The sequence below is a fragment of the Peromyscus californicus genome, unplaced genomic scaffold (assembly GCF_007827085.1).
Source record: "Peromyscus californicus insignis strain IS unplaced genomic scaffold, ASM782708v3 Scaffold_1__1_contigs__length_55948999, whole genome shotgun sequence".
In the NCBI taxonomy this organism is placed as follows: Eukaryota; Metazoa; Chordata; class Mammalia; order Rodentia; family Cricetidae; genus Peromyscus; species Peromyscus californicus.
Window position 1 is genome coordinate 28,233,599 of NW_026294492.1, and position 13,522 is coordinate 28,247,120.

Below are 13,522 nucleotides of genomic sequence, written 5' to 3' on the forward strand. Positions count from 1 at the left end.
ACATGCAGGCAGAACATTGTATACACAATAAATAAATAAATTTAAAAAAAAAAAAAAGAGGACTCAAAACTGAAAGTCAAAATGTTGCCGGGCGGTGGTGGCGCACGCCTTTAATCCCAGCACTTGGGAGGCAGAGGCAGGCGGATCTTTGTGAGTTCGAAGCCAGCCTGGTCTACAGAGCGAGATCCAGGAAAGGCGCAAAGCTACACAGAGAAACCCTGTCTCGAAAAACCTAAAAAAAAAAAAAAGAAAAGAAAAAAAAAACCCTTCCCCCTAAGTGTAGCAATTACCATTAACTTTCCATCTTTCTAGACAACTATAATTATAATTATGCTAACCTGGTTGCATTTACAGCACGTAATGCATTTTCACAGCAGTCCCATGTAGTATTAGCTTGATTTTATCATGAGTCTTTTTAACATTTCATATTGTCAGGCACAATCCCCCCCCCCCCGATTTTTTTTTTTTTTTTTTTTTTTTGCTGTTTCAATTAATATTATGATGAATGTCTTCATGAGCAACTTCCTTTAGTTCAGAGGTTCTCAACCTTCCGAATGCTACGACCCTTTAATACAGTTCCTCATGTTGTGGTGAGTCCCAACCATAAAACTATTTTCCTTGCTACTTCATAACTGTATTTTTTCTAGTTAGGCTTGTAATGTAAATATCTGATATGTAGGATATCTGATATGTGACCCCCCCACAGGTTAAAAACCACTGGTTTAGGCCTTTTCTATCTCCATAGCCTAGATTATACGCAGTAGAGTTACTGGATCCAAGGGTAGACTATAAGCATTTTCATGACAGGTGAAGGGTGTTTCACATTGGTTTTGTCCATCACTCTACACCCTCTTTCTTACTAGAGCTGTCAGTGACTTGCTCAAGTCCCACTTTTTACCCTTAGTGACATTTAAGCCCTTTCTAGCTTAGCGACAGTTTCATGGACATGGTCACCCAAAGAAGCCAAGAGTTTGCAGGTCAATGCTATGAGTCTGGAAGATCCACAGGCATATCAGGGACTGTTTGGAAAGGCCTGACCTGACCTCTTGCAAGTCCGCTAACTGTTTACTTCTTAAGGCAGCAGGATGATTCCTCATACTCTGCCTCCTCATCTGTACCCTGACAGTAATTTCACAGAAACCCCTCAGGCCTCACCGTTTCCTTTCCATATTCACTATCTCTGCCAAACCCAGGCCGGTATCACATCCTCTTGGACACATCCCCGGTCTATCTTACCCCATTAGGACGTCTGTAGCTTGAGTTTTCCTGCCTGACCCACAGTCAGGATAAATCGCTCTCACCTGCCAGCCCCACAGCCGCTCATACCCGACTAAGTAAACACAGAGACTTATATTGGTTACAAACTGTATGGCCATGGCAGGCTTCTTGCTAACTGTTCTTACAGCTTAAATTAATCCATTTCTATTAATCTATACCTTGCCAAGTGGCTCGTGGCTTACCAGCATCTTCACATGCTGTTTGTCATCGTGGCGGCTGGCAGTGTCTCTCTGACCCAGCCTTCTACTTCCCAGCTTTATTCTCCTCCTTGTCCCGCCTACACTTCCTGCCTAGCCAATGGCCAATCAGTGTTTTATTTATTGACTAATTAGCAACACATTTGCCATACAGAACATCCCACAGCAGACGTCCATGTAGGTTCATTTCAGTTTCCTTCTGAAATAAACTAAGAAGGACCCTCCCCACTCTATAGGAAGGATCTAAAGGTCTCAACTGATTCAAAACTTTTTGTTGTCCACTTTAGAACTCATCTCCAGTGACACCTATATGCGCGCGCATGCGCACATACACCAGACACCCTGGTACTTCTCCCTATGCTAATAGACCACGCCTTTGGATGCACTACCCTTTTCTGGGGTGCTTTCTCTCTATCACATCCTCTTCATTGCTGAAGGGAAAGCCCGAGCGTGCAGTCCTGGAAGAAGTCTCACTTTCGCAGCAGAGTTTTGTGGAGTGTGCCCTCCACACTGTCCATCTGTATTTATTTCGTACCAGTGGTGGTAACTGCATTGGGCTTTGATGAGGGGGGTGCCCCAAGGCTGCCTCCACCACCCTGGGCAGGCTTCTGGGTCAAGGTCCTGCCTACATGAGCACTGTGATGAGCGTTCGTTAAATGTGTGGATGCCCTCACCACGATGCTGAACACATAATTACCATCTTTAACTTCTCACCCTCATTTGGAAGCCAATATTGGTTTGTAAGCATTAGTAGCACTGATTTATTAAATATCTTAGGATGTGGTGAGTGTCTGTGCTGCGACCCTAAGAGCACAGAGCTCAGTGTTTGGCCTTCAGTTGAACCCCTTCGCACAAAAGCCCTTCTGTCGTGGTACCTCATTCCCTTCCTCCATAACAACACTAGCAGAGGCGCCAGCAACGTAAGATGCAGGGAGGTGACAGCCAGGCTGGGTCAAGGGAGGGTTGAGCCTTCTCTTTCCCATTTTCCTCACTCAGTACTACGGTGGCTGCAGTTCTGCTCCGTAATGCTTCTCCCTCAGCGCAACTACGTTACAGTTTGTGTAACACATAGGCAGTAGTATTGTTTTGGGAAGGATCGCTTCCTTCCAAGGTCACTGCACAACAGACTCTCGATCCCACAGCCAAAACTATCCTTCCATGCAATGATGGCGGGTCAGAACACTTCCTGATTTGAGCACCCTGTGTAGCTTTGCCCCGCCCATTTCCCCCGTGCACGTTTTAGATATCTTCTTTGAAGTTGCCTCCTTGAAGGATTCCGTGTTCGCAAACACTTGTATCACAATTTGGTTTGAGAGCCTGCAGATGAGTTGTTAACTTAATAGATGATTCACCAAAACACTTAGTGTGGAACATGGACTGATAACCAAATACCATTTTAGTAAAATGGATTTCTCATTACTACAAAAATGTCCCTTGTTGAGCTTTAGGCGGTAGTAATGAAACAGTCGAAAAAGGTTGAGAAGCGGGGATATGCCTTTTGGTGCATGGTACAGGTTTTATTCCACTGCTTACATGTTCTGGGTTCTGTCCTTTGTGTCTGGCCAGTGAACATTTTAGGCCCCCCCCCCCCCCGAGAGCCTCTCAGGGCCTCCCTCCCAGGAGGAACACTGAACCCTGAGCACCCCGGCTTTCCCAAGGACCTTTTGCCATTCCCGGCGCCCAGTGGTGCGTGGTGGAATCTTTAGAATCCAAGCCCAAAATGGCCCCACATTTGAAGGCGTCATCCATCCAGTCATTGGCCTGGTGTCAGGGCTTCTCCATGGATCAGACCAAAGCTGCCTTGCTGCTGAACTGTTGATCTGGCTTACCCCCGGGGGCCAGCCGTCCTAAGCTCCAGAGGGAAAACAAACTACCTGTTAAATGGGATCCCATGAATAAGTTAAGAAGAGAAGGGAGCTCGCAAGGGGAAGGATGTCATAAGGAGGAAATGGGGATATCAGGAGATGATGAAAATTTCGAAAACAAAGTAATTTTTAAGCATATTTCGTTCTCGAGAACCATAGTTTGCTGGTGTTGAGAGAACAGGTTAAATGAAGTAAATTTGTGTTGGAGGTAGACATGTCCTTGGTGGGTGAGAAATCATGCAGTGCCCCTGAAAGGTGAAGGGAACAGTTCTCTAGGCTGCTGTGGTCATACCGTGCCGCCGTTCTCACCCCAGCATGGTGTACATTGATGATGGCAATGGGGATCGGTAAAGTCCCGCTCTGTACTTGTGCCCAGACAGGACCCCCCCCCTCGCTGCATCACATTGTGGGTAACAGCCTAAAGACACCTGCCCAGTGAGCAGCATTCCTGGGAGGGTCTTACGGTTGGTATTCTCCATTAGCCTTTGTGGTCCTTGGTCAGTTGCTGGCCACAAGAAAAGGTCCATGAGAATGGCAGACAGCCGTGTTGGGACTGGAGAAACACATGGTTCACCAGATTCTGGACATCGTCAAGCATCCTACCAAGTGGGTCAAGCTGTTCCCTTTAGTTTCCCGCTTAGAAGACGCTTGTGCGGTCACTCGGCCCAGCCCACCGTGTTCTCTTCTTTCTCACTAGAAGACACCATTCCAAAGAAGGTGGTGTGTCACTTCAGCGGGAAGACCTATGCCGACGAGGAACGGTGGGACATTGATAGTTGCACACACTGCTACTGCCTGCAAGGCCAGACCCTCTGCTCCACTGTCAGCTGCCCTCCTCTGCCCTGCGCCGAACCCATCAAGGTGGAAGGGAGTTGCTGCCCGATGTGTCCAGGTATTTATTTAAGCCATCGTCCTGTTTTCGACCAGATAGGACCCAGAGAGTGGCTCAGCCCCGTTGAAACGCTCCTACACAAAAGACCTCAGGGTACTTTGCAAAACTGTGACCGTGTTGGTGAAGGCTGTACCTCTTCTAATTTGCATACTCGATGCTTAAAGTGGGGTGCAGACGCAGGGGGATAGCCAACCCATCCAAGGCACCTACTCTTGTCAGAGTAAACACAGTTTTAGTGCTGTGTTGGGCCAGCTTAGGGAAAGGGGCCTAAGATCGAACACAGAAGGGCGTGCTACATGAACGTCTTATCAGAACAAAAATGGAAGATTTGCAGGTAAAGAAGGTAGATCTGGATCATCTGGTTTTCAGTTCCGAAGTTCTAGCCCGTACCCCACCACCATCTTTATCAGTCTTTTCCCAGCCCCTCCGCTGAACCCTTCTCTTCCCACATGTAACATAACAACTGAGCACACCCCCAATGTGTATCCTCTCGTCCTTCTCCCTCACATCAACTGCTTTATTCAACCTCTCAGTTTCAAACCTGAGTCCTCACAGCTGCCCGGATCCCTCCCCCTGGCCTTCTAGTTTTCTATCCCTGTGCCTCCTGCCAAAACGGCTCCTTTATCCCCTGCCCTAATCCCAGAAGTGCAGAGTCTTAGCCTTCACCGGGACAGCCTCTGGGCAGTGTTCCCAGTCCGATCCCATGCACACCAGAGACTCCCCAGGCAGTCGGGACCACACATGGGCTCCCTCTCACATCCAGGTGAGGCCCTGAGTGAGACAGGAACCTTGCCATCCTCACCTTGATGCTCCTGTTTCCTTCCAGTGTCATGTTAATGGATCTTTCTGTTCAGGGCCCACGTCAGGTTGGAAGTACACCTAGCTAGACTATAAAACTTTAAAAATGCTTAATGGAATTTTATTGGTCTTTTGTCGGATCTCACACAGATAAGCCTATCTGAGCGTTTCTGAAAATGTCCATCGACCTTTAAAAAAAAATAATAACAATGATAAATGCACAAGTCCTTCTCGGTTCTCATCATGCTTGGTGAACGGCGATGCTTGATGCTGCCGTTTGGACCTACCTACCCGAAAATTGCTGCGCTTGGCTTCAGGATCTTCCCTAGCATTCCTGTTTGCTTTCCCAGACCCTCCTCAGCTGACCCAGTAGAGTTGGGCCAAAAGCAAAAGTCTATTGTAACCAACACAAGAGCAATTTCAGTGTTTCGGGGAACAGAGAGGGCATTAGAGACAACGGCTGTACAACTCTTGGCACAGGCCTTGAGGACAAAGCTTCTAATAAGGTTTCACCGTAGAGCATTGTGGCCCTGGGGTGCGTCACAGGGAAAGGGTTTGAGCAAGACGTTAAAGGTTGAGTGGCCAGTGCCCTTAGAGTGATGAATTCTAGAAGCAGATGGGAAAGATAAATGGCGACTAAGATTTTTTTTTAGGGCCTTGATTGTCCAACGGAGGGTGGTAATTTGACCTTTGAAGAAATGGGGTGGTATACACAAAGAACCAAATCATGGAGAGACAGAGGCCAGTGTCCCTGTGACACACACAACTATAAAGCCAACGTTTGACATGAGAAAAAGCTGGTGGAATAGAGTCTGAGAAACGCTTCCACCACCACAAACCTAGCCTCTGGCTGGCATCACCTGTGTAAATGGGGAAAGCGAGTTGGCCACCTCCTGGGACATAAGGCGTTGACTTGAAGGCTCTATTTGGATTAAGGGTATTAAGACCAACCATAGGCAGCTCACGAATCATCTCTCACATGAAATGCTTTCTTCTTTTAGAAATGTATGTGCCAGAGCCGACCAATGTACCCATCGAGAAGAAAAATCATCGTGGCGAGATTGACCTGGAGGCTCCCATGTGGCCCACCCCAAGTGAAAATGACATCATCCATCTCCCCAGAGGTAAACACTGAAGTCACTGGAGATCTGTCCTGTTTTCTTTGTGATCTGCTATGTTTATTTCTAATTAAAAAAGAAAAACAAAAAAACTTTCTTTTCAAATGTCTCATGAAAGTTCACTATCTTTTGGAAGACGTTGACTGAAGTGTATTAAACACCTCAACACTAGTCAGACTTGTCTACAGATCACTGGATAAATGCCTCCTTCCTGGTCCAATGTGCTCTGATGCTTAGCGATGAGGGAAAAGAATATGTTCTTAGTCAGAAGAGCCTGACGTGAAATGTACGTGAATGAACGCAGCAGAGGAATAATGTTCCTCACCGCCCCCTTGGGGACCTGCACTTAGCATGCAGCATCCCTCTTCCAGGTTTTCACCCCATGGTTAAAGTTGGTTATAGAATTCATTTCTACAGACTTATTTCATTCCTTCCTTCTACTTTTCAGTTGTGTATGATAAACAGGTGAGTTTGTTTCTCATCAGCTAAGAGGCAAACCACAGCTGAATTCCCGTCACCTCTTCTCTCTAAAAGGAGACAAGCTTAAAGTTATGCTAAGCCCTGGTTTGATACTGCCTCCTGTTGACTCCAAGCATGCTTTCAAGATCATTGTGCAACTTTTCTATTTCTTTTGGAAGAAGCGACGTTCGTTGCTCGAGAGATTAATGATGTGTTACTTTAGACATTATAAACATTATCTTTGGAGCAAGGCATATGACCAGAGAGCCAAACCCCTGTACCCAGAGTTCTGGCTCCTTGTGAGCTTGCTGTAACTGGATGTACATTTAGCATTGTATGTTCAGACACTCAGCATATGTGCTCTTGTTGGAGGCGAGGGCCTCCAGTCATGAGAGCAGGTATAGTCTGCTGATGAGTCAGGTATAGTCTGCTGGGGACCTGTGCATTACATAGCATCTGTTAAAAGTCCCAGAGCAGGAAAATGCAGGCTTCTCCTTGGTAATTCATTTCGTCTTGGTCCGAAAGGTGTGAGTGGTATTGATGATTTTTTATTTCTGGTGTTTTCTCGGAGTTCATGGGATGTCAAAGTTAACTTTCCTGATGTGATTTTTAGCATCCTAACAGAATGGGAAGGCTAAAGTTTGTAAAGACCCTCAGTTCTTCACCAGGATTTTTCTTATTTAATTTTTTAATCTTCACATAGGATGCATAGGCCTGAATCCACTCCTGGTATCATCCGGGATGTGGGAAGACAGTCCTGCATTTATTCATTTTGTATTTAAAACCTAATCCATCAATAAAATGATACTTTTCTCAGAGGCATTTTCCTTCCTGCTCTCCTTCCCTTTTTTGTCTCCCTGTAGAATATTACCCACTGTAGTGGCTGGCGTGAGCAGAATCCTCTCCCATTCCTTCCCCCCTCTCCCGAGTACACATTCAGCAGCTCGGTAGCCATAGCCTTAACACCACAGAGCTGCGCTTTGTAAAAGCTGAGTTTACAGAACCGACTAAGAGCAATTCCTCTGGACTTTAAGTCCTGTATATCTTTCACTCACTGGCCCTTGATACACACAGACAACCTGACTAGAATGGTTGACTTGGAATAAAATAACATTAAAAGTTCAGAAACTAGTGCCCTTTCCATATCTCTCTCTACAACTGGCTTGTGGTTTTGTTTTGGTGTTTGTGGTGCTGGAGGTCAAACCAAGGACCTGGAGCATGATAGGCCAGCACTTACTACCGAGTTACACCTCCCATAGAGCACCTTTGTTTTTAGAGTATTTTTTTTTTTTATGTATCGTTTTGTGTTTGTGTCTGGCGTTTGCATGTGGGGGTCGGAGGAGAACTTTTGAGGTCAGTTCTCTCTTACATATTTATGTGGATTCCGGGGATCGAACTCAGGTCTTTAGGCTGGTCAGCGCCCAACCAACCGAGCCATCTCGCCAGCCCGCAGAACGATATTTTCGAAGAACGGAACAATACTCTTTCTTAAGAACTACTGTTCTCCCTATACTTCCAGTGTGATTCATCGGGGCAAGAAATAAGGTGTTTTGTTTTTTTTCAACAAATTTATTAAAACTAAGCCTCTTTGCTTAGCACACAGCAAATTAGAAAACCATGGGGTTGGGGATTTAGCTAAGTGGTAGAGCGCTTGCTAGAGCGCTAGGCCCTGGGTTCGGTCTCAGCTCCGACAAAAAAAAAAAAAAAATTAGAAAATCAAATCAACGGTCTCGTGTTTGATCTAATGAAAGCTAGCATCTGCCTGTAGGATATACTTGGTTCTGGTCTCTTCCTTTGTCACTGAGTAGAGAACAACACTGTTTCCCTACTAAAACCTTAGCCCATCTGAAATCTTATTCATTATAAGCAAAATATTTTAATATTAGCAACAAATGCTTTTAACTTTTAGTCTAATTTTAATCGCTGTTAAAAATCTACTCAGTGTTTTATATTTTTCCAACTAGCTACAGGAAATATCTTCTTGCCCAGTCAATAACATTCTTACCCTCTTATTTTTTTTTTAATTTTTTAAAAAATTTTTGTTGCAAGTTTTGGCTTAATCCTATTTACCCTCTAAGAGCTCTTTGGCTCGACATTAGATTTTAATCATGTCTGTAGCCCAAAGTCCTGGGAAGTAATAAAACCAGTGCTGCTGATCTGTAGTCGAAGTGTAATTAAAATAATCCTCTAAAATTCTGGTGGAAGTACTAAGTGTGTGTCTCTTCTCTCCTAGATATGGGTCACCTCCAGGTAGATTACAGAGATAATAACAGACTGCATCCAAGCGAAGACTCATCCCTGGACTCCGTTGTCTCGGTTGTGGTTCCCATAATAATATGCCTCTCCATCATAATAGCATTCCTGCTCATCAACCAGAAGAAACAGTGGGTACCGCTGCTGTGCTGGTACCGGACACCAGCTAAGGTACCATCTGAGTGTCTCTTGAGGGATGAAGCCAAGAGTGCCTACGCTCCTGTTTCCCTCAACTGTCTTAATACATTTTCTACTAGGCAATGCCATTTTTATTTTGCTAATCTTAACGTCAAGTATTTATCAAGCTGTAGCAAGCCGACATGTAATCCTTGCCCAGGGCTGGATTGAACACTGGGTAAATTACCGATCATCCACTGGGTAATGAGTCCTGACTTCTCATGGACCCAACTCCTCGGATGTACTTTTTCAGCGTGTTTAAATGAGCTGATAACCTGCTGGAGTGAGTCCTAAATCCTCATTCATATTTGAAGCCACAACTTGAGCATCTCGTGTTTCTCAGTCATATTTTTTTTTCTTTTTTCTTTTTTTAATGGGGAGAGAAAAGAAATCAAGAAAGAAGGGAGATCACAGGAAGAGGGCAAGATGCTACTGAGGGTGGAAAGAAGTCAGGCGGACTTAGCACAGGCGTGCAGAGAGGGGCAGGCAAGACAGGGTAAAGACACTGAGAGAACACCAGGTCCAGAGGCAGACTTCTCACCAAGGGGCAAAACTACGCTTTGGTTCTAATCCAAGGCCCTCCTAATCATGCTTGGTTTAGAAGGAAGAAAAACGTGTATTAAGGAAATAAGCAGCGACTTACAACTCTAACCCTTCCTTCTACATTCAGTTAGACAACCTGAGTATTTCATCCAACTTCCCCTCCCTAGTCTGTTAGGGTTCCCCTGGCATATAAAATAACTGTCTGGAGGGGGTCTCTGTGTGTGTGTGTGTGTGTGTGTGTGTGTGTGTGTGTGTGTGTGTGTGAGAGAGAGAGAGAGAGAGAGAGAGAGAGAGAGAGAATAATGCATTGGCACAGCCTTTACGCTAGACACATGGCTGGGTCATAACATGGTACTGAACAACGCGAGGCAGAGTCGACACTATCCAAGGCTAGGGAAAAACTATTAAAAAGGGGAGGGGCTTGGACCTGCCTCTACTGAATGTACCAGGCTCTGCTGACCTTACCTTCTTGTAGGAGGGAATGGGGGGTGGGTTGGGAGGAAGAGGCTGGAGGGGCGGGAGGAGGGAAGAGGTGGAATTTGTGATTGGTATGTAAAACGAATAAAAACAATTTCTTAATTAAAAAAAAAAAGTGAAACGACAGGGGACAGACAGGAGCGGCCCCGGCCTGTGAGGCCATCTTCATGCATCTTCAGTCGCTAGAAATCACTATTTTGCCTTGAAATCTGCCTGCCTGGTAACTTTCTACCCATTTCCATCCCTCTTAAATGCAAGCCTGCAGCCAGGGATTTGAAAACAGTTACAAGGTCACTTCACCAATGGAAGTGTAGGTACAGTTTTAGTAAGACGTCGTGCCCCATGAACACTCTGCCCATCATCATGCGGTGAAACTGTTGTCTCCCCTGAGTGAGGTCCTGAGTTTCCGTCCATCTGGCATATAGAAATAAGCTAAGAGCAGGCGGTTGGTGGCACACACCTTTGATCCCAGCACTCGGGAGGCAGAGACAAGCGGATCTCTGTGCTCGAGGCCAGCCTGGTCTACAAAGCGAGTTCCAGGACAGGCTCCAAAGCTACACAGAGAAAGAAACCCATCTCAAAAAAAAAAAAAAAAAGAAGTAAGCTAAATCTTTGTGTGTTCTTTCTTTTTCTCCTCTCTCACTGAACAGCCATCTTCCTTGAATAATCAGCTGGTATCTGTGGACTGCAAGAAAGGCACTCGAGTCCAAGCAGACGGTTCCCAGACCATGCTAAGAATTGCCGAGCCCGATGCGCGATTCAGTGGCTTCTACAGCATGCAAAAACAGAACCATCTACAGGCAGACAATTTCTACCAAACGGTGTGAACGCAGGCGGCAGCATGGATGAGGTTTTTTGAAAGACAGAAAACGACAAAAAAAAATCTGCTCTTTAAACTAGAATTTGTGCACTTGCTTAGTGGATTGTATCAGATTGTGACTTGGTGTCCGGCACTAAGGACTGTTATAACTGGGATGGGCTCTGTCTACAGCATTGTGCAGAACAAGCATTCCCACTTGGCCTCAAGATAACTGACCACATGTTTTCATAGAACCAAAGTTTTAAAACTTGCTAAAGTATATTTGCTTGTAAGATAGCTGTAGAGACATTTGGGGGTGGGACAGAGAGTTTGGTGGGGGAAATGGGTTGGGAGGGTAGTGTTGGGAAGAAAAAAAAAATCGGTCAGCTTGGCTTGGGGAGAAAGCCAGGAAAATAAAAAAGCAATTCATGGCCCAGAGGAATTTTTTTTTTTTTTCCGTTGCTCTGAAGACTGTGCTTGGGCCTGAATGAGCAGGAACACAAAAGGCCTTGCAACCCAGCTGCCGTACCACCAGACAAGCGCATCCGAACTCTCGATAGCCATCCCCCCTGTCTATAGCCCAAGTTTCCCTTCTTACAGTCACAACTGCAGTAGGCAGTGAGGAAGCCAGGGAAATGGAGAGCCACATTTCTCGAAAGCGGGTTATTAAGGATATATACAGTTTAACTCTTTTTTGCTGCTTCTGTTTTCTTCCGTGCCAATCAGCCAGTTCCTAGTAGAGACAGCAGATGGGTAAGGATGAGGTCACTTCTTAACTTGAGCACTGGAACTTTACTTCCCACGTGGCAGGAAGGAGGGCGAGGGTGAGGACACCAGGCATCTCCAGGGGCTATACTTCCTTGTTCGTTGTTTTCTTCTGTTCTGTCGTTTTTGGTTGTTCATAGTTTTGTTGAGGCTCTAGCTTAAAGAAGAAATTTTTTTTTTTAAGACTGTTTGGGATTTTTTTTCTTTATTATATACTGATTCTACAAAATAGAAACTACTTCATTTTAATTGTATATTATTCAAGCACCTTTGTTGAAGCTCAAAAAAATGATAATGATGCCTCTTTAAACTTTAGCGATTATAGGAATATTTATGTAACTATCTTATGCTTCAAAAACAAGAGTATTTGTGTGCATGTGTATATAATATATATACATATATATTTATACACATACAATTTATGTTTTCCTGTTGAATGTATTTTTATGAGATTTTTAACCAGAACAAAGGCAGATAAACAGGCATTCCATAGCAATGCTTCTGATCACTTAGGGTTTTTTGAATAACACAATCTCATTTATCTGCAGTTTAATTGGAAAGAAGAGATGTGAGTGTGTGCGTGCATGCGTGTGTGGGTGGGTGTGCGCGTGCGTGCGTGGGTGTGTGTGCACTTTGAGCAACCAGCATCCCACCTGCTATGGAAAGGATATTCCTTTATTAAAATCTTCTTCCTCGTTTGGATTTGCTTTCACTGTTTTCAATTTGCTCACTGGCCAGAGACACCGATGGCAGTTTTGTATCTGCATCACTAATCAGCTCCTGGATATATATATATATATTTTTTTTCAAACAACTGTTTGAAACAACTACTGGAATATTGTCCACAATAAGCTGGAAGTTTGTTGTAGTTTGCCTCAGATATAACTGACTGTATTCTATAGTGTTAACTTTTCAAACAGCTCTTAGCACTTTTATACTAATGACCCACTTGTGCATTGATTTGCCTTTTCAAAATGCTTGTTGTGAAAGACACGGATACCCAGTATGCTTAATGTGAAAAGAAAATGTGTTCTGTTTTGTAAAGGAACTTTCAAGTATTGTTGTAAATACTTGGACAGAGGTTGCTGAACTTAAAAAAAAAATTAATTTATTATTATAATGACCTAATTTATTAATCTGAAGATTAACCATTTTTTTTGTCTTAGAATATCAAAAAGAAAAAGGTGTTCTAGCTGTTTGCATCAAAGGAAAAAAGATTTATTATCAAGGGGCAATATTTTTATCTATTTCCAAAATAAATTTGTTAATGATATGATGTTACTGAAATAGATTTACATCAGCCTAATTAGTATAAAATTTTGTTGACAATTTATCCATTCCTGGCATAAGAAAAAAAAACTTTATCAAAAAAAAATTGTAAATGCTTGCTTTTTGTTTTTTCAATCATGGCCATATGAAAATACTAACAGGATATAGGACAAGGTGTAAATTTTTTTTTATTTTAAAGATATGATTTATCCTGAGTGCTGTATCTATTACTCTTTTACTTTGGTTCCTGTTGTGCTCTTGTAAAAGAAAAACAAATATAATTTCCTGAAGAATAAACCGGGCATATAGCACTTGGAGTGCACCAGACTTCTGGAGTGGTGGTTTTTGTCTTCATCAAGAGAAGCTGAGAAGGGACGATTTACAGGCTGCTTCTCGGCAGCAAATACACACTCCATCAAAACCACGCAATTCACAAGCACTTCTGACCTGGGGTAAAAAGCCAAGGGCCTCACAGGGTAGCCTGGTCAGCACACCCCAGCAACAGGAAGAAGCATGGGTGTCCCACAGCAGGTGGCCCTTCCCCAGGAACTCCTGCAGAAAGTTGTCCTTAGACACACTGCACAGGATGCTGCTCTTGCCAAGACAAGAAGCCAGCCGGCGGCGGCGGGCCT

The 13,522-nt window shown here is 44.2% G+C and overlaps 1 protein-coding gene across 7 annotated transcripts in view; it reads left to right on the forward strand.

Moving 5' to 3' along the window:
* Crim1 (cysteine rich transmembrane BMP regulator 1) overlaps positions 1-13,217 on the forward strand; it is a 187,397-nt gene extending 174,180 nt beyond the window's left edge. For 6 of the 7 annotated variants that reach the window (XM_052746298.1, XM_052746301.1, XM_052746297.1 and 3 more), the window contains 4 exons: positions 4,038-4,232; positions 6,032-6,154; positions 8,841-9,031; positions 10,708-13,217. In XM_052746298.1, coding sequence (XP_052602258.1) covers positions 4,038-4,232; positions 6,032-6,154; positions 8,841-9,031; positions 10,708-10,884 — 686 coding nt within the window. In that variant the 3' untranslated portion in view covers positions 10,885-13,217. The remainder of the gene's footprint in view (positions 1-4,037; positions 4,233-6,031; positions 6,155-8,840; positions 9,032-10,707) is intronic. The other variant, XM_052746296.1, reaches the window with a different exon arrangement.
* Positions 13,218-13,522: the final 305 nt, after the last annotated feature.